This window comes from Osmerus eperlanus, unplaced genomic scaffold, assembly GCF_963692335.1.
Source record: "Osmerus eperlanus unplaced genomic scaffold, fOsmEpe2.1 SCAFFOLD_393, whole genome shotgun sequence".
NCBI lineage: Eukaryota > Metazoa > Chordata > Actinopteri > Osmeriformes > Osmeridae > Osmerus > Osmerus eperlanus.
This window is the reverse complement of record NW_026911265.1, coordinates 4,974-26,257: the sequence shown is the minus strand read 5'-3', so window position 1 is coordinate 26,257 and position 21,284 is coordinate 4,974. Positions and strand designations below refer to the sequence as shown.

At 52.9% G+C, this 21,284-nt stretch overlaps 3 protein-coding genes across 11 annotated transcripts; 1 reads left to right on the top strand and 2 right to left on the bottom strand.

The window, feature by feature from the left end:
- Positions 1–153: 153 nt before the first annotated feature.
- On the top strand, positions 154–5,714 carry rgl1 (ral guanine nucleotide dissociation stimulator-like 1; the record flags this gene model as incomplete). Its single annotated transcript, XM_062455339.1, has 12 exons — positions 154–369; positions 503–606; positions 873–957; positions 1,314–1,403; positions 2,089–2,175; positions 2,256–2,288; positions 2,405–2,526; positions 2,607–2,696; positions 2,921–3,098; positions 3,176–3,460; positions 5,111–5,225; positions 5,341–5,714. Coding segments are annotated over 12 exons (1,587 nt in total), but the record flags the coding sequence as incomplete, so codon positions are not given.
- A 767-nt stretch (positions 5,715–6,481) lies between these two features.
- Positions 6,482–10,311, bottom strand: LOC134015814 (alpha/beta hydrolase domain-containing protein 17A-like). Of its 2 annotated transcripts, XM_062455349.1 has the most exons (6): positions 9,645–9,650; positions 9,479–9,505; positions 9,017–9,336; positions 8,371–8,565; positions 7,791–7,970; positions 6,482–7,101 (listed from the first exon to the last, which is right to left on the bottom strand). In XM_062455349.1, the coding sequence occupies exons 3-6, from the start codon at positions 9,328–9,330 to the stop codon at positions 6,879–6,881; spliced, it is 912 nt and encodes a 303-aa protein (XP_062311333.1). In that variant the 5' UTR covers positions 9,331–9,336; positions 9,479–9,505; positions 9,645–9,650; the 3' UTR covers positions 6,482–6,878. The 2 variants fall into 2 exon arrangements, with proteins under 2 accessions (XP_062311333.1, XP_062311332.1); XM_062455348.1 differs by lacking the exon at positions 9,479–9,505 and having other exon boundaries at positions 9,645–10,311.
- A 2,079-nt stretch (positions 10,312–12,390) lies between these two features.
- Positions 12,391–21,044, bottom strand: LOC134015812 (ras-specific guanine nucleotide-releasing factor RalGPS2-like). Of its 8 annotated transcripts, none has more exons than XM_062455346.1 (15): positions 20,876–21,044; positions 20,674–20,764; positions 19,829–19,887; positions 19,194–19,332; positions 17,226–17,377; positions 17,070–17,124; positions 16,418–16,495; positions 15,619–15,724; positions 15,439–15,531; positions 14,961–15,066; positions 14,745–14,829; positions 14,613–14,646; positions 13,931–14,539; positions 13,197–13,863; positions 12,391–12,563 (listed from the first exon to the last, which is right to left on the bottom strand). In XM_062455346.1, exons 1-12 carry the CDS (start codon positions 21,009–21,011, stop codon positions 14,631–14,633), a joined length of 1,116 nt encoding a protein of 371 aa, XP_062311330.1. In that variant the 5' UTR covers positions 21,012–21,044; the 3' UTR covers positions 12,391–12,563; positions 13,197–13,863; positions 13,931–14,539; positions 14,613–14,630. The 8 variants fall into 8 exon arrangements, with proteins under 8 accessions (XP_062311330.1, XP_062311326.1, XP_062311329.1 ...); XM_062455342.1 differs by having other exon boundaries at positions 14,745–14,836; positions 20,876–21,043; XM_062455345.1 differs by having other exon boundaries at positions 13,931–14,646.
- Positions 21,045–21,284: the final 240 nt, after the last annotated feature.

Sequence of the window (21,284 nt, the reverse complement as noted above, 5' to 3'; positions counted from 1 at the left end):
GGGAGGGGGGAGGAGGAGGAGGAGGGGGGGAGGCAGTAAGGGGATAACAATAGGATCAGATGTTGAATGGGCTCACAAAGAAAGAAGTAAACTGCTGTTCAACCTCCTCCTCCCCTCCCCTCTCCTCCCCTCTCCTCTCCTCTCCTCCTCCAGCTCCTGTTTAAGAAGGTAGTTCCTCATCACTGTCTGGGCTCTGTGTGGTCTCAGAGGGACAAGAAGCAGAACAAGCACGTGGCTTCCAGCGTGCGCGCCACCATCACGCAGTTCAACGGCGTAGCGGCGTGCGTGGTGAGCACGGTTCTCTCCCAGCGCCCCCTGCGACCCCACCTCCGCGCTCGCATCATCCAGCGCTGGGTGGACATCGCTCAGGCAAGGAGCACACACACACACGCATGTAGACACACACACTGTACATAGACACACACACACTCTGACACACACACACACACTCTGACACACACACACTGACACCCTCCCTGACTGTGTGTGTGTGCCCCTACAGGAGTGTCGTATCTTTAAGAACTTCTCGTCTCTGCATGCCATCGTCTCAGCGCTGCAGTCCAACCCCCTGTACCGCCTCAAGAGGGCCTGGGCCTGTGTGCACAAGTACGTCCTCATTGGCCGCAAGAAATGCCTGTCATGCCCCTCAGCAAATCACAGCCCACAGTGGTTTATGCTGTCATAAAGCATCCTGTCTCTCTGTCTTTTTCTCTCTCTCTCATCTCTCTCTCTCTCTCTCTCTCTCTCTCTCTCTCTCTCTCTCTCTCTCTCTCTCTCTCTCTCTCTCTCTCTCTCTCTCTCTCTCTCTCTCTCTCTCTAACTCTCTCTCTCTCTCTCTAACTCTCTCTCTCTTTCTCCTGTCCTCCCTCCAGAGACAGCATGCAGACGTTTGAGGAGCTGTCAGGCATCTTCTCAGACCACAACAACTATCTGACGAGTCGAGAGCTGCTCATGAGGGTAACACATACACACACACACACACTCACACACACACACACATACACACACACACACACACACACACACACACTCCCACATACGCATAAATACCAAAACATTTCAAAAGGATAAATGAGCCTGTTTGGACCTGGCTAGCAGCAGCCCCACTCTGGTTTATACTCTGGAAGAATGTCTGGACTTTGGCCTGAGCCCTTCAGTGAATTGTACACAACAAGCAGAACTTTAAACTCAGATACTCACATGCACACACACTTACACTAGTGGGATAACCTACAGTGTTTCCTCCAATCAACATAGAGGAAACACTGACCTACCTTAACGTGAGATCATGTGTCCTTGCCCCACCCCTGCAGGAGGGCACCTCTAAGTTCGCCAGTCTGGACAGCGGGGCCAAGGAGCACCACAAGCGCACCCACAAGAGACTACAGCTTCAGAAGGACATGGTGAGACTTCTCCCTCATCCTCATCCCTCCTCCCCTCCCTCATCCCTCCTCCCCTCATCCCTCCTCCCCTCCCTCATCCCTCCTCCCCTCATCCTCCTCCCTCATCCCCTCATCCCTCCTCCCTTCCCTCATGCCTCCTCCCCTCATCTCTCCTCCCTCATCCCCTCATCCCTCCTCCCCTCATCCCTCCTCCCTCATCCCCTCATCCCTCCTCCCCCCCTCCCTCATCCCCTCATCCCTCATCCCCTCCTCCCTCATCCCTCATCCATCCTCCCCTCATCCCCTCCTCCCTCATCCCTCCTCCCCTCCTCCCCTCATCCCCTCCTTCCTCCTGTGTGTGACCCTGTGACCCTGTGACCCCTGTGTGACCCTGTGTGTGACCCTGTGTGCGACCCTGTGACCCTGTGTGACCCTGTGTGTGACCCTGTGACCCTGTGTGACCCTGTGTGTGACCCTGTGACCCTGTGTGACCCTGTGACCCTGTGTGTGACCCTGTGACCCTGTGTGACCCTGTGTGACCCTGTGACCCTGTGTGACCCTGTGTGTGACCCTGTGACCCTGTGTGACCCTGTGTGTGACCCTGTGTGACCCTGTGTGACCCTGTGTGTGACCCTGTGTGACCCTGTGTGTGACCCTGTGTGACCCTGTGACCCTGTGTGTGACCCTGTGTGACCTGTGTTCCCAGGGGGCCATGCAGGGAACCATCCCCTACCTGGGGACATTCTTGACAGACCTCACCATGCTGGACACCGCCCTGCCTGACCTGGTGGAGGTCAGTGTGTGTGTGTGTGTGTGTGTGTGTGTGTGTGTGTGTGTAAGTCAGGTTCTGACGTTGAGCTCTTTGTTCCTCAGGGAGGCCTCATCAACTTTGAGAAGAGACGTAGAGTACGTGATTCATCACCTGTTACTGCTCACGCTCTTATCTAGGGTGAAATAATAAGTATTATATAATGAGTATGTGACATGTATGTGACATGTATGTGATATGTATGACTCTCCAGGAGTTTGAGGTGATTGCCCAGATCAAGCTGCTGCAGTCAGCCTGCAACAGCTACTGCCTGGCCCCAGACCCCGCCTTCTTACACTGGTTCAGGAACCAGCCCCAGTACAGCGAAGAGGAGAGGTACACACACACACACACACACACACGCACACACTCTCGGACATACACATGCTAACCTGCAGTGTGTGTGTGTGTTGCAGCTATGCCCTGTCGTGTGACATCGAAGGGCTGGGAGACAGCAGCCCTTCCTCCCCCAAACCTCCCAAGAGCATGGTGAAGAGACTGAGTCTGTGAGTCCTGCACCCTCCCTGCTGGAGAAAAACCTCACGCTCACCTCACGCTCACCTCACGCTCACCTCACGCTCACCTCACGCTCACCTCACGCTCACCTCACGCTCACCTCACGCTCACCTCACGCTCACCTCACGCTCACCTCCTGTATTATAGTACACCCCTCACCTGCACCCTTCTGAATAAACTTAACCTTTACTTTGGACCTGATCTCCTCCCCCAGCTTGTTCCTAGGAGCAGACTCCTGCAGCCCGCTCAGGGAGGCCCGCTCGCCCCCTGCTGGCAGCTCAGGGGAGAGCATGGACTCAGTCAGCCTGTCTTCCAGTGACTCCAGCCCCTCGGACGGAGACACACACAACGCGGACGCCCTCACACACACCCCGGATGCTCCGCGCAGCAAGGTGGGAACACACACACACACGCACAGCACAGACACACAAATCATGATATTCAACAGATGATTGATGTGTGTGTCCAGCTTTCAGAGTCCTTCTCCTGCAACTCCCTCCATTCCATGGACACCACCTCCTCCTCGTCTGCCGCCCCTGCCTCCCCCTCCCTCACCCCTCTCTCCCCCGCTTCCCCCTCCCTCCCCGCCTCCCCCTCCCTCCCCCCCTGCAGCCACCGGCGCTCCATGTCCCTCACCCCTCTCTCCCCTGCCTCCCCCTCCCTCCCCCCGGCCTACAACACCCAGGCACAGGACGCCTGTGTCATCAGGGTGAGCCTGCCGCACGGCAACGGCAACCTCTACAAGAGCATCCTGGTGAGGGGGCGTGTGTTACACACAGAGAGTGTGTTACACAGAGAGTGTGTTACACAGAGAGTGTTACACGCACACTCTCTGTATAGAGAGTGTGCGTGTAACACTCTCTGTGTAACACACTCTCTGTGTGTTACACAGAGAGAGTGTTACACGCACACTCTCTGTGTTACACACACAGAGAGTGTGTGTTACACAGAGAGTGTGTTACACAGAGAGTGTGTTACACAGAGAGTGTTACACGCACACTCTCTGTGTAACACACAGAGAGTGTGTGTTACACAGAGAGTGTGTTACACAGAGAGTGTGTTACACAGAGAGTGTTACACGCACACTCTCTGTTACACAGAGAGTGTGCGTTACACAGAGAGTGTGTTACACAGAGAGTGTTACACGCACACTCTCTGTGTAACACACAGAGAGTGTGTGTTACACAGAGAGTGTGTTACACAAAGAGTGTTACACGCACACTCTCTGTGTAACACACAGAGAGTGTGTGTTACACAGAGAGTGTGTTACACAGAGAGTGTGTTACACAGAGAGTGTTACACGCACACTCTCTGTGTAACACACAGAGAGTGTGTGTTACACAGAGAGTGTGTTACACAGAGAGTGTTACACGCACACTCTCTGTGTAACACACAGAGAGTGTGTGTTACACAGAGAGTGTGTTACACAGAGAGTGTGTTACACAGAGAGTGTTACACGCACACTCTCTGTGTAACACACAGAGAGTGTGTGTTACACAGAGAGTGTGTTACACAGAGAGTGTTACACACACACTCTCTGTGTAACACACAGAGAGTGTGTGTTACACAGAGAGTGTGTTACACAGAGAGTGTTACACGCACACTCTCTGTGTAACACACAGAGAGTGTGTGTTACACAGAGAGTGTGTTACACAGAGAGTGTTACACAGAGAGTGTGTTACACAGAGAGTGTGTGTTACACAGAGAGTGTGTGTTACACAGAGTGTGTATGTGTGTGTTACACAGAGAGTGTGTGTTACACAGAGAGTGTGTATGTGTGTGTGTGTGAGAGAGACACATGCTAACCCCTTAGGTCATTTTATCCGAAACACACATACTAAGCCCGTCTGGTAATTTCATCCAGAACACACATGCTAACCCCTTTGCTTATTTAATCCAAAACAAACATGGTAACCCCTTTGGTAATTTCCCCTTTGGTAATTTCATTCAAAACACACATACTAACCCCTTTGCTAATTTCATCCAAGACACACATACTAACCCCTTTGCTAATTTCATCCAAGACACACATACTAACCCCTTTGCTAATTTCATCGAAAACACATACTAACCCCTTTGCTAATTTCATCCAAAACACACATACTAACCCCTTTGCTAATTTCATCGAAAACACAGACTAACTCCTTTGCTAATTTCATCCAAGACACACATACTAACCCCTTTGCTAATTTCATCGAAAACACATACTAACCCCTTTGTTAATTTCCCCCAAAACACACATACTAACCCCTTTGCTAATTTCACCCAGAACACACATACTAACCCCTTCCCATCTCTGGTGGGATGCTTGCACATCTGTAGCATGTGGGTGTGTATGTGAGGGAGGGTGAGTGACAGTAGAGTTGACCAATCTATGTCCATTGTTGTCCCGCCCCCCCACCAGCTGACCAGTCAGGATAAGACTCCAGCTGTGGTTGCCAGGGCGATAGCCAAGCACAACCTGGAGGTGGAGGCAGAGGAAGGATACGAGCTGGTCCAGGTCATATCTGAGGAGAGAGGTACACACACACTTCTTTACACACACACACACACACTTATATACAGTATACACACTCACTTCTATATACACACACAGACCGTGTTAAAATAATCTCTCTCTCTTTCCCTTCTTAGAGCTGGTGATCCCAGACAACGCTAACGTGTTCTACGCCATGAACACGTCTGTTAACTTTGACTTCCTGTTGCGTGGGCGTGGCTCGTCGTCGCGTCCAGTTCAGATGAGATGTCGCTCCACCCTCCCCCGTGCCCAGCAGCGCTCCAGCCTATCACAGCGCCTCAGCAAGGTCACCCTGTGACCAGCCAGCCTATCACAGCGCCTCAGCAAGGTCACCCTGTGACCAGCCAGCCTATCACAGCGCCTCAGCAAGGTCACCCTGTGACCAGCCAGCCTATCACAGCGCCTCAGCAAGGTCACCCTGTGACCAGCCAGCCTATCACAGCGCCTCAGCAAGGTCACCCTGTGACCAGCCAGCCTATCACAGCGCCTCAGCAAGGTCACCCTATGACCCCCGACCGCCCCTCTCTCCCCTCCATCTCCCCCCCACCTCGCTCCCCCTGGACCCACCACTGTGACCCCCCAGACAGAGCTGGGGGGAGCTGGTGTGACTGCAGGGCGCCCCCTGCTGGTCCCTCCACCACCAGCAGAACCTCCCGACTTAACAATATTCTACCAAACTCCCTGTCGTCAACGTTAACTACTCCCCTCTTCTCCAGCTGTATATGTGTCCAATCAGAGAGGGAGGTGGCCGGGGACTGCATCTGACTGGCCAATCCTGTAGCCTTCATTAATCGATTACGAATGGACTCCCTCGTCAGTATTCTGATGGCATTAATAACAGACAGGCACTGTGATGTCATGTTCCTCCTGCATGCCCCTCCTACTGCGAGCTGCGTGACGAAGCTTTCTGATTGGCTCAAGACTAAATAGGCCCCTCCTAATGGGGCACCTCCCCTCATGTACATGTTTTATGTTCTTTTGTATTGATGTCATTAGTAAATGTTTTTAAATGAGAATGTGAATGGAGATGATGTAGGACAATAAAACAACTTCCCTCGTTTGTGGTGTGGTGTAAATGACAAACTAGTTTAAATGACACTATAAACACTCTTTTGCAAAAACTGGCAATTGTAATTGGCAATAAGATCACCTGATCAATACCAGAGATGGCAGTTATAATGCCAGTTATTAAAAAAGTTGTCCAAAAAATTGTGAAGTGATACCAGGAAAATCTATTTAAGTAATGAATGCATTATAACACAACAGGGAACCATGTTTTATCAATTTATGACTTTATTTTCTAATATATTTGTACATTCTTGGAAAAAAACTAAAAAGAGGAAGTTCACAACAATTCAATAATAATTAATAACTGGATCAAATTAAACAAAAAAAACACAGATGTCTGAAGACAACGTAGAACGAAAGTCTGGAGGAGGGGGGGGGTCTGAAGGAGTCAGAACACAGGGCCTTCCTTGTTTTGGTTGCTACGGCCACATGATTAACATGATATCCAGCCCATAATTCACCTCACAGGTCAGTTAGCTACTTATCAGCTGTCTGTACAACACATACCAGAGAGGGAGAGAGACAGGGAGAGACAGAGAGAGAGACAGGGAGAGACAGAGAGAGAGAGACAGAGAGAGAAAGACCCCTAGGTGTGTTGGCCCAGCTCTTGTCCTATGAAGCGTCTCAGGCGCTCCAGGTACTGGCTGTAGAGCTCAATGTCGTTGTGCCCCGCCCCCTCCACCCAGAGCGGCTCCACGGCGGAGGGGCAGCGCTCATACAGCGCCAGGCCGTGGGAAAAGTCGATGACCTCGTCCTCCGTCCCGTGGATGATGAGGACGGGGGAGGGGATCCTGGAGACCTTCTCTATACTGGGGGGAGAAATAACATGGGAGAGGTTATCATTATACTCTGGGAGATATAACATGGGAGAGGTTATCATTATACTCTGGGAGATAACATGGGAGAGGTTATCATTATACTCTGGGAGATATAACATGGGAGAGGTTATCATTATACTCTGGGAGATATAACATGGGAGAGGTTATCATTATACTCTGGGAGATAACATGGGAGAGGTTATCATTATACTCTGGGAGATATAACATGGGAGAGGTTATCATTATACTCTGGGAGATAACATGGGAGAGGTTATCATTATACTCTGGGAGATATAACATGGGAGAGGTTATCATTATACTCTGGGAGATATAACATGGGAGAGGTTATCATTGTACTGGGGGGAGATATAACATGGGAGAGGTTATCATTATACTCTGGGAGATATAACATGGGAGAGGTTATCATTATACTCTGGGAGATATAACATGGGAGAGGTTATCATTATACTGGGGGGGAGAAATAACACGGGAGATGTTATCATTGTACTCTGGGAGATATAACATGGGAGAGGTTATCATTTTGAATGTTTGCCGGCTGTGTCAGACTGTGTGTGTGTGTGTGGTTGTTTATGTAAGAGAGTATTTTTAAGAGTGTGTGTGTGTGAGTGCTTGAGAGTGCGTACGTATGCTATATGAGTGCGTGTGTGTGCAGCACTGACTTGGGGAAGGCGTCAAAGCAGTAGGTCTTGCTGGTTTCGGGGAAGGCCACCCTCATGCCGGAGGTGAGGGCCGAGTGCAGGATGACGGCAGCACACTCGTAGCGGGACGCCAGGTCCACCGTGGGCACCGTGCCGATGCTCTGACCGTACAGGATGACGCTCTCTGGACTGATGCCATAGCTGGACACCAGGGGGCACACGGTTACACACACACCTTTAAGTCTCTCTCACACACACACACACACCTTTAACTCTCTCTCACACACACACACCTTTAACTCTCTCTCACACACACACACACCGTTAACTCTCTCTCACACACACACCTTTAACTCTCTCTCACACACACACACACCTTTAACTCTCTCTCACACACACACACACCTTTAACTCTCTCTCACACACACACAAACCTTTAACTCTCTCTCACACACACCTTTAACTCTCTCTCACACACACACAAACCTTTAACTCTCTCACACACACACATATCTAACTCTCTCTCTCTATTTCTCACACACACACACCCTCCCTCCCGGCCTCACCCCCTCCCCTGGTGCATTGTGGGGGTTGTAGTCACCGTGTGCGCAGGGCGTGCCAGGCAGTGTCTATGTCAGCGTACAGGTTCTTCTCGGACGGCTTCCCGCTGCTGGCGCCGTAGCCGGAGTAGTCATAGGAGAAAATGTTGCAGTTGATCCTGGAGCCCAGGCCCAGGTAGAAGCTGCTCATCTGACCCAGGTCCACAGCGTTCCCGTGAGAGAACAGGACTGTGTACCTGCAGGAAGGGACAGACCGGCTGAGCATGCACTGGATCCATCTGCTCTGCTGTAGGTAGCAGGACTCTTTCTGTCTCTGTGTGTGTGTATGTCTTTCTCTCTCTCTCACATACACACACAGACACAGACACACAGACACACACACAGACAGAAAGAACAGCAGAGCAGGCAGCAGTAGGGCAGCTGGGGTCAGGCAGGAGAGCAGGAAGTTCTGAGTCTTGTGATGAGGAAGTAGGTTCAGGAAGTGAAGGAAACAGGATGTATGGAAAACAGACAGAGGGCAGATGGAGAGGGGGAGCAGATGAGGGGGAGGAGAGGAGGGGGAGGAGAGGAAAAGGGAACAGGATGTCTGACAGCCAGAGTCTGTCTGCTCTCTGTCCCACCAAACCCAACTACACTGGTCACACACACGTGTGTGTGTGTGCGCGCACGGGCGTCACGTGTAGGTACCTGGCGTTGGGGGCACAGCGGATGTACATGCAGCAGACCTGGTTCCCTCTGGAGGAGCGCGTGAGGAACACGTCTGTGGTGTCCAGCTCCCTCTGGGAGTACTGGAACTCTGCTCTCTCTGAAAGCTGCAGCTTCCAGCGGCCCTCCCCTGGACCCCCAGCCCCCCGGGGCCTGGTGCTGGGGGGGGCCTCCGGGTCTGGGAGCAGGGAGTAGGTGGGCTCTGGGGGCAGGAAGGCAAGCTTGGCGGCAATGCGGCCGGGACAGGGCGGGCAGCAGAAGAGGCAGCATAGCTCGCTAAAGGACAGGCAGTTCATGGTTCCCTGGGGGAGAGGAGAGGGGGACGACGACGACGACGTAGAAATTAGATTGATCCACGATGTTCAACACAAACAATGAACTAATCTGTAGCCTCACAAACGCATTAACGTCACACAAGATCATAAATCCCCCTGTTGAACGTACCTTGCTCAGAGTTGAGATGAGTATTGATTATAAAAAAGTACTATAAACGAAAACTGAATTCGCAGCGACAATAAGCAAATGATTCTGCGCCGGGAGTAAACTAGGCTACATTAGCACAACCGCAACTCAAATCCAAAACAAAGGGGCTAAAACTCGACTGGCTCACCCTTTTTAGTTGAACAGAGTCGAAGCCAGTCGGAGGACAAAAAACTGCTATTTACACTGAACGAGAAGTAGATTATTTGATGTGAGTATTGAAGTCCCCTTATTGAAATCCATGTTTTCAGTTCAAACTTCGTGTCACTGGGCTGTTGTCGTGAGGTTCGTATGGTCAGATGATCGGTGGTCTTCACTGAAGCTTTTCTCTGAAGTTCGCTGATCTGATGACTTGCAATCCTTATCTACTGTATTTAGTAAACCGTCTGTTTACCAAACCCAGTCGCTGGAGTTGGATAGTGACATTTCCATAATAATGGAGGGCTCGAATAACGTCTCATCCGCAGCGAGTTACATAAAACATCTCTGACAGCATGGAAACTCAACCTCACATCAATAAATTCTTCAAGTTAAACAGACCAACTCAACACCCTGAACTACGGAGAGTTCAGCTGCGGAAATCAGCTGGTCCAGGTAGCTAATAGCTAGCTAGCTGTGTGATCCAGATCCTGACTCGCAAAGACGCGAGGCACTTATTTTAAAGTAGCTTTGAAAACCCCAAAAAGCGTGTCTATTGTTACTTAAATGTTTTGAAGGTCCAACGTTACAGATAACTTGGTAGCTAGCTGCTGTCATCCATGTTAATCTATGGGTAGACTGTGTTATTTTTTTAATCTGTTTTGTATACAACACTGGAGTACTTCCGGGTCACAATTTATTGCCGCTGTTTTCAAAATAAAGACGTCACCTAAAATATAAAAGAAAATAACTTGACTTCGTTTGTACCATCTTTGCAAGCAGATTTTAACATGTATTTGACATAAAATACATCGTTTGGCAAGCAGATATCTACGCTATCTATATTTAAAGATAATTTAAACCGTTTTTAGGGTTCCTTTATTTCGAAAAACTTGACCCGCTGAAAAGATCAGATATTTCCTCTTTAGATCCGTTACCCTGGTTACTCCGATGTTACGTCGCCCTCTGCTCTCAGGTGTTTTTTTCACGCAGAATACCTTAATCCAAAGCGATGTGTGATCGGATCACTAAATTGGCCGCGTTAGCTCTCGTAGTTTCTATGCTGGTAGCCTGTGCCAAGATCACGCGCGCCGGCATCACCAGATGGCGCTGTTGTCATTTATACAAAACTATGAATGACACAATACAAGTTAAAGAATTAAAGTTTTATTTCAGTAGGAAATATTGAATATTAATTTGTATCAGTTGGTCAACCTGAAGTGAACATACACTAGCATAAGACACACGAACAAGCAATCATACACGCAACTCACAGGGACACACGCCGCCCAACGGCAGACGTCAGACATGATCCCACTGTCAACAAATATTCAAATCGCAGCTCGCGGATGGACAGATGGTAATGAAGCAGTTGATTGGAGTAAAAAAGGTCTGCGTGTTTATTGGTTGTCTGGCTCGAATCCCGACGCACGTCACTCACATCAGAGGTCATAGTGCGAAGTCGGGTCACATGACATGGGGGGGGGGAACACCCTGTTTTTGACTGACTGACACACACACATACATACACAGGGTGACAGAGAGAGGGTATGGCCCCCTCTTAAACACCAGAACAGCTGAGAGATCAATTCATTAACCCCGCCCCCACCCCCTGCCCTCGTCCAATCCCCACAGCGCCCTGCCTCACTCCACCTCACTGATAAAGAACATCAGGAAAATACAATTAAAACAAACTTACTCACTCACTGCACACACAGAGCAGGTTGTGCATCTTGTACATAGTCACAGACGTGTGTGTGTAAACTCGTGTGGTGAAGGAATCTAACAACAAAAAAGCTGTTCTCACTTTCAGATATCAAGACACAAACCGTCCTCCCACAGTTAAGAGTGATGCAGATCACAGGGTCATGTTATACAGTCCTGTAGAGTCAAATGGTCAAGACTTGTATTTGACACTTTCACAAGGAAGCATATTTATCTACAATCATCTGTTCTCCTGTCTTGGTTCCAGCTGCTCTCTCAGGTATGTCTGTAGGGGTGGGGGGCACCCTGTAGGGGTAGGGGGCTCCCAGTAGGGGTGGAGGGGAACCCTGTAGGGGTGGGGGGCACCCTGTAGGGGTGGGGGGCTCCCAGTAGGGGTGGAGGGGAACCCTGTAGGGGTGGGGGGCACCCTGTAGGGGTGGGGGGCTCCCAGTAGGGGTGGAGGGGAACCCTGTAGGGGTGGGGGGCACCCTGTAGGGGTGGGGGGCTCCCAGTAGGGGTGGAGGGGAACCCTGTAGGGGTGGGGGGCACCCTGTAGGGGTGGGGGGCTCCCAGTAGGGGTGGAGGGGAACCCTGTAGGGGTGGGGGGCACCCTGTAGGGGTAGGGGGCTCCCAGTAGGGGTGGAGGGGAACCCTGTAGGGGTGGGGGGCACCCTGTAGGGGTGGGGGGCACCCAGTAGGGGTGTGGGGCACCCAGTAGGGGTGTGGGGCACCCAGTAGGGGTGGAGGGCACCCAGTAGGGGTGTGGGGCACCCAGTAGGGGTGGGGGGCACCCAGTAGGGGTGGGGGGCACACAGTAGGGGTGTGGGGCACCCAGTAGGGGTGGGGGGCACCCAGTAGGGGTGGGGGGCACACAGTAGGGGTGTGGGGCACCCAGTAGGGGTGGGGGGCACCCAGTAGGGGTGGGGGGCACACAGTAGGGGTGTGGGGCACCCAGTAGGGGTGGGGGGCACCCAGTAGGGGTGTGGGGCACCCAGTAGGGGTGGGGGGCACACAGTAGGGGTGTGGGGCACCCAGTAGGGGTGGGGGGCACCCAGTAGGGGTGGGGGGCACACAGTAGGGGTGTGGGGCACCCAGTAGGGGTGGGGGGCACACAGTAGCACCCTGATGTTAAAGACAAGGGTTAAACTGGTCTCTCACCTTTGGCATGATAGTCCATCTCTCCTGTCTACTCTCTCCTCTCATCCTCCTCCTCACCTTTACACCTGCCCTCCTCACCTTTACACCTGCCCTCCTCACCTTTACACATGCCCTCCTCACCTTTACACCTGCCCTCCTCACCTTTACACCTGCCCTCCTCACCTTTACACCTGCCCTCCTCACCTTTACACCTGCCCTCCTCACCTTTACACCTGCCCTCCTCACCTTTACACCTGCCCTCCTCACCTTTACACCTGCCCTCCTCACCTTTACACCTGCCCTCCTCACCTTTACACCTGCCCTCCTCACCTTTACACCTGCCCTCCTCACCTTTACACCTGCCCTCCTCACCTTTACACCTGCCCTCCTCACCTTTACACCTGCCCACCCCACCTTTACACATGCCCTCCTCACCTTTACACCTGCCCTCCTCACCTTTACACCTGCCCTCCTCACCTTTACACCTGCCCTCCTCACCTTTACACCTGCCCTCCTCACCTTTACACCTGCCCTCCTCACCTTTACACCTGCCCTCCTCACCTTTACACCTGCCCTCCTCACCTTTACACCTGCCCTCCTCACCTTTACACCTGCCCTCCTCACCTTTACACCTGCCCTCCTCACCTTTACACCTGCCCTCCTCACCTTTACACATGCCCTCCTCACCTTTACACCTGCCCACCCCACCTTTACACCTGCCCACCCCATGTCCTCCTCTGCTAGATCATCACATTTAGACACACTGTCTCTCTCCCAGGGAACACAGCCATGTGAGTGGTGAGGAGCAGGGAGAGGCTGTGACCAGCAGGGGGCGCCCTGCTGCTTCCTGTTACCTCACAACACGTAACACGCCAACAACACAAACATGAAACTACACAAACATGAACAAACTCCCAAAAAGGTAAATTAAAAGCTACAAAATGTTCCGATAAGGGGCAGAAACGACCAGCTCCAGTCTGGCTCAGAAACCTAACTGACGGTTAAAACACTGCATGTGCACGTCGTTCCCACGGTAACACTGAGCATCCCTCCTCCCATAACCGTCCACTAAGCCTGAAGTACAGGACACATGTGGCCAGAGAGGAGGGTGTGTGTGTGAGGGTGTGTGTGTGTGTGTTTGTCTCCAGACAACCCCAGGAGAGACACAGCTCCACCCACAGTGAAGCAACACCAGGAAGATCAAACAGACAAGTCTTTAGTGTAACAGAATGTGTGTGTGTGAGAGTGTGTTTAGTTCAGTGAAAAAGGTTCCTGACTCCAAACCATGTCTCACAGATGAGGGAGGGAGAATATAAAGAAAACAGTCATAATGAGGACTAGCACGCAGCCTTGACATGACCCCCCCCCCCCTCTCACACACACACACACACACACACACACACACACACACACACACACACACACACACACACACACACACACACACACACACACACACACAGCAGGGGGTGTTTGAGCCCTGTTGAGGTGAGAGGTGTGTGTGTGTGTATGTGTGAATGCATGTGAACAAGAAACAAGGTTAATGAAGCGTGAGTTGAAACTAGACACACTGGGTTTGTCCAGTGCTTTCTGTGTGGATGTTTACATATTCTCACTGTGTGTGTGTGAGAGTGTGTGAGTGAGTGTGTGTAGCCCATGATAGGCCAAAAAGCCTTCTAAAGGCTAGGATGTGGAAATCAACAAAACAAATACAGGAAAATATCCTTTATGTCCATTCATGAGAAGAGAGGAGGGAGAGGAGAGAGAGGGGAGGAGGGAGAGGAGAGAGAGGGGGGAGGGAGAGGAGAGAGAGGGGGGAGGGAGAAGAGGGGTGGTCCTCATGTGTGAAGTGCTCCACAGGGAAACATAGTGGTGCAGATCCTAGTTCAGTAGTCTATATTCACACACACACACGCACACACACAGGGGTCGTGTCATTAAGGCAGAGGTGGGGCTGCAGTGAACTTGGGGTCAGAGTTCAGAGGTTAAGCTCATGGCAGTGATAGCTCTAATCTGAGTCTCTCCTCCTCTCCTCTCGTCTCCTCTCGTCTCCTCTCGTCTCGTCTCCTCTCGTCTCCTCTCGTCTCCTCTCGTCTCCTCTCCTATTCTCCTTTCCTCTTCCATCACTCAAAGGACATCAGATTGGCTGGGACCTAGGACACAGACACACCAGTATCACTATGGCACTGAGGGGGGTCTGAGAGTGTGTGGCTGTAAGTGTGTGTGTGTGTGTGTGTGTGTGTGTGTGTACCTGCTGTCTGTTGCTCTGGCAGGCAGCGCTGAGGTGTTTAAACCACAGCTGAGCATTGGCTTTGTTACCTGCCTGGTACTTGTAGCTGTTACCTAGGAAACACACATTTACATCTTTAGAAGACAGCTAGACAGGCAGGCAGATAAGAGTTGGTATGTGTCAAGGTCAAGGTGAGGGTTATGGTCGGGGGTCGGGGGTCAGGGGTCAGGGCCTCACCGTGCTCGGAGTCCGTGAGCAGGAAGACGTCAGGGTGCTCAGGGTCGTCGGCCATCATGGCCATCAGACCTACAACACACACACTCTTACTGCAGGAGGACTTGAACTGGAGAGAGAGAGGGGGAGGGGGGAGAGGGAGAGAGAGGGAGGGAGAGAGAGAGGGTGGGGAGGGAGAGAGAGGGTGGGGGGAGGGAGAGAGAGGGAGGGGGGAGGGAGAGAGAGGGAGGGGGGTAGAGAGGGTGGGGAGGGAGAGAGAGGGTGGGGGGAGGGAGAGAGAGGGAGGGAGAGAGGGAGAGAGAGAGAGGGAGAGAAACAAACACAATGTTTCCATTACTCTCTTGTACAGGGCCACGATGATGTCATAGCTCATTATCCAATGAGTGCTTCCATGTGTCTCCGCCACCACACTAGCCCCGCCCCTTACCCTCTCTCCAGCCCTCCCGCCCTCATGTGTGTGAGTGTGTGTGTGAGGACTCACATGCTTCCTCTCACTGGCCTTGAGAGACTTGGCGTTGTAGTAGTAGAGCTGAGATCCACACAGAGCCATCCAGTACTTGGTCCAGGAGGACACCTACACACACACACACTCAGCTACAATACACTGGGGTATGTGTGTCACAGCGTTGTGTGTGTGTGTCACGGCGTTGTGTGTGTGTACCGTGGGCTTCCTGCCCTCCCTCAGCAGGGTCTTGCGTCTCAGGACCCCCTGCAGGGTCACCGCTCCAGGGTACAGGTGCACCGCCAGCTCCTCCGAATCTGCAGAGCTGAGAACACACGCACGCACGCGCACGCACACGCACGCATGCGCCCACACACAGCCGAGGGGAAGAGGAGAGAGGAGTCTGGTGATGATGACACCGCAGAGAGCCTCCACCAAACACCACCATAACACACACACACTAGAGCCCGACCGATAAAGGATTTTTAAGGCCGATACCGATACAAATATTTGGTGATTTAAAAATCCGATATATCGGCCGATATATATACAGTATATATAAAAAAAACGTGTGACAAAACAGACAGATTTCCTTAACACTCTGCCCGACTCTGGCTGGATCAGCTGGTTTGTAGGGTTTGTGGCATTCTAAACACGGGTATTGCCAACAGGGACGTTGTAGAGTGCCCTCTGGTGGACAAAATATGCAACGCCAACACTCATAACATGGTCGAAGGGTGTTTCGTCTGTTTAAAAAAAATATATATTATTCATTTATCGGCCATTATGAGCCTTGATTTTGTACCTTGTTTGTTTGTATTGTGAAGGCATAATAACAAATAATAAAAATATATTTTTTAATCAGCCATTATAAATGCCGATATATCGTCTGATAATATCGGCCGGCCGATAAATCGGTCGGGCTCTAACACACCCCACCACCACCACACACACACAGTGGCCCAGGCACAAAGGCCTTTGGAGGGGGCAGGTATATGGGGGCAGGTAGAGGATGTACCTGCAGGACCGCAGTGCTCCTCTGTAGGGGATGCGGGCGGCGCGAGTCACAGGGCCCAGGGAGTGATAGAGGCGAGTCCTGTGATAGGACACAGGCAGGTCAGGTGAGACCATACCTGGACCAGTAGGAGGGGAGCTCTGATTGGTGGTTAAACAGGTTCAGATAAAGGGATTCAGCTCTGATTGGTGGTTAAACATGATCAGATGATGGTATTGAGCTCTGATTGGTGGTTGAACAGCTTCAGATAAAGGGATTGGAGCGCTGGGTGGTGATGCTGAGGTTTCTTTCTGGGACAGAGACGACATTGGGTGATGTATTTTTGGCACATTGATTTGGTGAGTTCCACCATGAAAAATACTGGTGGAATCACTGGAGGGAGGGAGAGAGTGGGGGGGTTCAGAGAGAGAGGGGGAAATATACGTCTAAGTGTTGAGGGTGGGAGGGGTTCAGAGAGAGAGGGGGATATATACTGCTAGGTGTTGAGGATGGGAGTGATCCATGTGCAGCACTGAGAGGATGGAAGAGGGAGGAGGAGAGGGAACGGGGGAGGAGGAACCAGCTGCAAGGACACACTGACCCGGTCCTGGTCCAACACACACTGACGTGATGCTGAGATGTGTGTGTGTCTGCTTGTGTGTGTGTGTCCACCTACCTCTCAAAGACTGGCCAGGACATCTCTTCACTGAGCTCTGATCCTTCACTGCTCCCTACACACACACACACACACACACACACACACACAGTTAGAGATGCCATCTGTGTGTGTGTGTATGAGTGTGTGTGTGTGTTTGAGAGAGTGTGTGCTGACCCAGTGAGATGCCGCTGCTCAGAGTGGAGCTCTCGGCCTGTCCTCTGGCAGGGGCGTGGCTCTCCATGACGCTGTCGTCCAATAGGTGTCGAGAGCCGGCGTTGGGGAAGGTGGCGCTCTTGAACTCCACGCTGTTCATCTTCTGGATGAAGCTGAGAGAGGAAGGGGAAGGTCACACTAGGGAGGAAGAGAGGGGGCACACCGGGGAGGAGAGGGGGCACACTAGGGAGGAAGAGAGGGGGCACACTAGGGAGGAAGAGAGGGGGCACACCGGGGAGGAGGAGAGGGGGCACACTGGGGAGGAGAGGGGGCACACTAGGGAGGAAGAGAGGGGGCACACTAGGGAGGAAGAGAGGGGGCACACCGGGGAGGAAGAGAGGGGGCACACTAGGGAGGAAGAGAGGGGGCACACCGGGGAGGAGAGGGGGCACACTAGGGAGGAGGAGAGGGGTCACACTAGGGAGGAAGAGAGGGGGCACACTAGGGAGGAAGAGAGGGGGCACACTAGGGAGGAAGAGAGGGGGCACACTAGGGAGGAAGAGAGGGGGCACACTAGGGAGGAAGAGAGGGGGCACACTGGGGAGGAGGAGAGGGGGCACACTAGGGAGGAGGAGAGGGGGCACACTGGGGAGGAAGAGAGGGGGCACACTGGGGAGGAGGAGAGGGGGCACACTAGGGAGGAGGAGAGGGGGCACACTAGGGAGGAAGAGAGGGGGCACACTAGGGAGGAAGAGAGGGGGCACACTGGGGAGGAGGAGAGGGGGCACACTAGGGAGGAGGAGAGGGGGCACACTGGGGAGGAAGAGAGGGGGCACACTGGGGAGGAGGAGAGGGGGCACACTAGGGAGGAGGAGAGGGGGCACACTAGGGAGGAGGAGGGGGGGCACACTGGGGAGGAGGAGGGGGGGCACACTAGGGAGGAGGAAAGGGGGGTCACACTGGGGAGGAAGAGAGGGGGCACACTAGGGAGGAAGAGAGGGGGCACACTAGGGAGGAAGAGAGGGGGCACACTAGGGAGGAGGAAAGGGGGGTCACACTGGGGAGGAAGAGAGGGGGCACACTAGGGAGGAAGAGAGGGGTCACACTGGGGAGGAAGAGGGGTCACACTAGGGAGGAGGAAAGGGGGGTCACACTGGGGAGGAAGAGAGGGGGCACACTAGGGAGGAAGAGAGGGGGCACACTAGGGAGGAAGAGAGGGGGCACACTAGGGAGGAAGAGAGGGGGCACACTGGGGAGGAAGAGAGGGGGCACACTGGGGAGGAAGAGAGGGGGCACACTGGGGAGGAAGAGAGGGGGCACACTGGGGAGGAGGAGAGGGGGCACACTAGGGAGGAGGAGAGGGGGGGCACACTGGGGAGGAGGAGAGGGGGCACACTGGGGAGGAGGAGAGGGGGCACACTAGGGAGGAGGAGAGGGGGGGCACACTGGGGAGGAAGAGAGGGGGCACACTGGGGAGGAGGAGAGGGGGCACACTAGGGAGGAGGAGAGGGGGGGCACACTGGGGAGGAGGAGAGGGGGCACACTGGGGAGGAGGAGAGGGGGCACACTGGGGAGGAGGAGAGGGGGCACACTGGGGAGGAGGAGAGGGGGGGCACACTGGGGAGGAGGAAAGGGGGGGCACACTAGGGAGGAGGAAAGGGGGGTCACACTGGGGAGGAAGAGAGGGGGGGCACACTAGGGAGGAGGAGAGGGGGGGCACACTGGGGAGGAGGAGAGGGGGGGCACACTGGGGAGGAAGAGAGGGGGCACACTGGGGAGGAGGAGAGGGGGGGGCACACTGGGGAGGAGGAGGGGGGGCACACTGGGGAGGAAGAGAGGGGGGGCACACTGGGGAGGAAGAGAGGGGGCACACTGGGGAGGAGGAGAGGGGGGGGCACACTGGGGAGGAGGAGGGGGGGCACACTGGGGAGGAGGAGGGGGGGGGCACACTGGGGAGGAGGAGGGGGGTCTGTAGGGGGTCTCTCTCACTTGTATCCCAGGCTGTGGCACTTCCTGTGGCCGTAGGGCAGCAGGTTCCTGGGGGAGGGGGGGGTGGCGGGGGCCTTGGTTGCCTCGGCTACGATGACGCCCTTCCTGCCACAGAGAGGAGAGGCCGACCCCTCCTGGCCTGGAAGAGGGGGGGAGAGAAAAATATAAAGATATGGAAAGGGTGAGAGAGAGAGAGAGAGAGAGAGAGTGAGGGAGAGATGGAAAGATGGAGAGAGAGACAGAGAGAAAGAGAGGGAGGGAGAGGGATGGAGAAAGGGAGGGAGGGGGATGTAAAAAGAGAGACACAGAGAGAGAGGGAGAGTGAGATGGACAGACAGAGAGACAGAGAAAGAGACAGAGAGAGAGACAGAGAGAGAGAGGGAGAGACAGATAGAGAGAGAGAAAGAGAGAGAAAGAGAGAGAGAGGGGGAGAGACAGAGAGAGAGAGAGAGAGAGACAGAGAGAGAAAGAGAGGGGGGGGGAGAGAGAGAGAAGGAGAGCGAGAGAGAGTGACAGAGACAGACAGAACGAGAGAGGGAGAGACAGAGAGAGAACGAGAGAGAGAGGGAGAGACAGAGAGGGGGGGAGAGAGACAGAGAGAGAGGGAGAAACAGAGAGAGTGAGAGAGGGGGTACCTGCAAGGTCTTCTCTGGGGCGTGGTGTGCTACTGGCTGGCTCAATCTTCAACGACAACCTGAACACAGAACACACACTAGTAACTCCACTCTACATGTTAGTAACACGCTAGTAACTCCACACTACATGCTAGTAACACGCTAGTAACTCTACTCTACATGCTAGTAACTCCTCTCTACATGCTAGTAACTCTACTCTACATGCTAGTAACACACTAATAACTCCACTCTACATGCTAGTAACACGCTAGTAACTCCACTCTACATGCTAGTAACCAGTTAGTAACTCCACTCTACATGCTAGTAACACGCTAGTAACTCCACTCTACATGCTAGTAACTACAGTCTACATGCTAGTAACACGCTAGTAACTCTACATGCTAGTAACTACAGTCTACATGCTAGTAACACGCTAGTAACTCTACATGCTAGTAACTCCTTTCTACATGCTAGTAACACACTAATAACTCCAGTCTACATGCTAGTAACATGCCAGTAACTCCACTCTACATGCTAGTAACACGCCAGTAACTCCACTCTACATGCTAGTAACACGCCAGTAACTCCACTCTACATGCTAGTAACACGCTAGTAACTCCACTCTACATGCTAGTAACTCCAGTCTACATGCTAGTAACATGCCAGTAACTCCACTCTACATGCTAGTAACACGCCAGTAACTCCACTCTACATGCTAGTAACACGCTAGTAACTCCACTCTACATGCTAGTAACTCCAGTCTACATGCTAGTAACATGCCAGTAACTCCACTCTACATGCTAGTAACACACTAGTAGCTCCACATGGTCTAGGGTTAGGGTTCTTCTCTGGAACCAGGAACTCACTTGTAGTTGTCGTCCTCGACAAACTTCTGCAGCTCCTCGATGTAGCGGACTGAGTTCAGGTACTTCTGGACATGAGGCAGCACAGCCACATCTGAGAGAGACCAGCAGAGACAACACTGCTGTAACAGAGAGACCAGCAGAGAGACCAGCACCTCCAGGGATGATCCTGGGATGTTGTGTGTGTGTGTGGTGAGTGTCTCACCGTAGCTGCAGGACCTCTGCAGGTCAGAGATGATGCGCAGGATGTTGTTCATCAGGTTGGACCTCTGCTCGTTCTCCAGGATGCTGCCGGTGGAGGGGTAGGCCGAGTCTATGTAGGTGAGGTCAGACAGGTACATCCCTGCAGACAGACAGTTCACACCCAGTCAGACAGAAAGGGCCCCTCCTCTCCGAGGAGTTTCCAGTGTGCAACATTACAGAGTAAACGCCACACAATGACTCACATACCATCAACCTTTGAGCCTCCCTCCCAACCCTCCCTCCCGAACAGCAGCACAAGGAACATGACAGGGTAATGTAGCCAGACACCAAGTATGCGTGGCTGAGTTCACCCCCCCCTCTCCCTGCAAGACAGAACACCAGCATCTGATCAAAACCAGAGAGAGAGAGAC

What these genes read in the sequence shown, in the direction of transcription:
- LOC134015814 (XM_062455348.1), bottom strand. Translation starts at nt 9,330, where the DNA reads ATGAACTGCCTGTCCTTTAGCGAGCTATGCTGCCTCTTCTGCTGCCCG. An exon ending in TGGCACGCCCTGCGCACACG is followed by an intron (nt 7,971 to 8,370) that starts GTGACTACAACC and finishes CCTGGTGTCCAG; the next exon opens with CTATGGCATCAGTCCAGAGA. An exon ending in TGCTTTGACGCCTTCCCCAA is followed by an intron (nt 7,102 to 7,790) that starts GTCAGTGCTGCA and finishes TTCTCCCCCCAG; the next exon opens with TATAGAGAAGGTCTCCAGGA.
- LOC134015812 (XM_062455344.1), bottom strand. Translation starts at nt 21,011, where the DNA reads ATGTACCTGTCTGACCTCACCTACATAGACTCGGCCTACCCCTCCACC. An exon ending in GGGAGGGCAGGAAGCCCACG is followed by an intron (nt 15,532 to 15,618) that starts GTACACACACAC and finishes GTGTGTGTGTAG; the next exon opens with GTGTCCTCCTGGACCAAGTA. An exon ending in GCTCACGGACTCCGAGCACG is followed by an intron (nt 14,837 to 14,960) that starts GTGAGGCCCTGA and finishes TGTGTTTCCTAG; the next exon opens with GTAACAGCTACAAGTACCAG.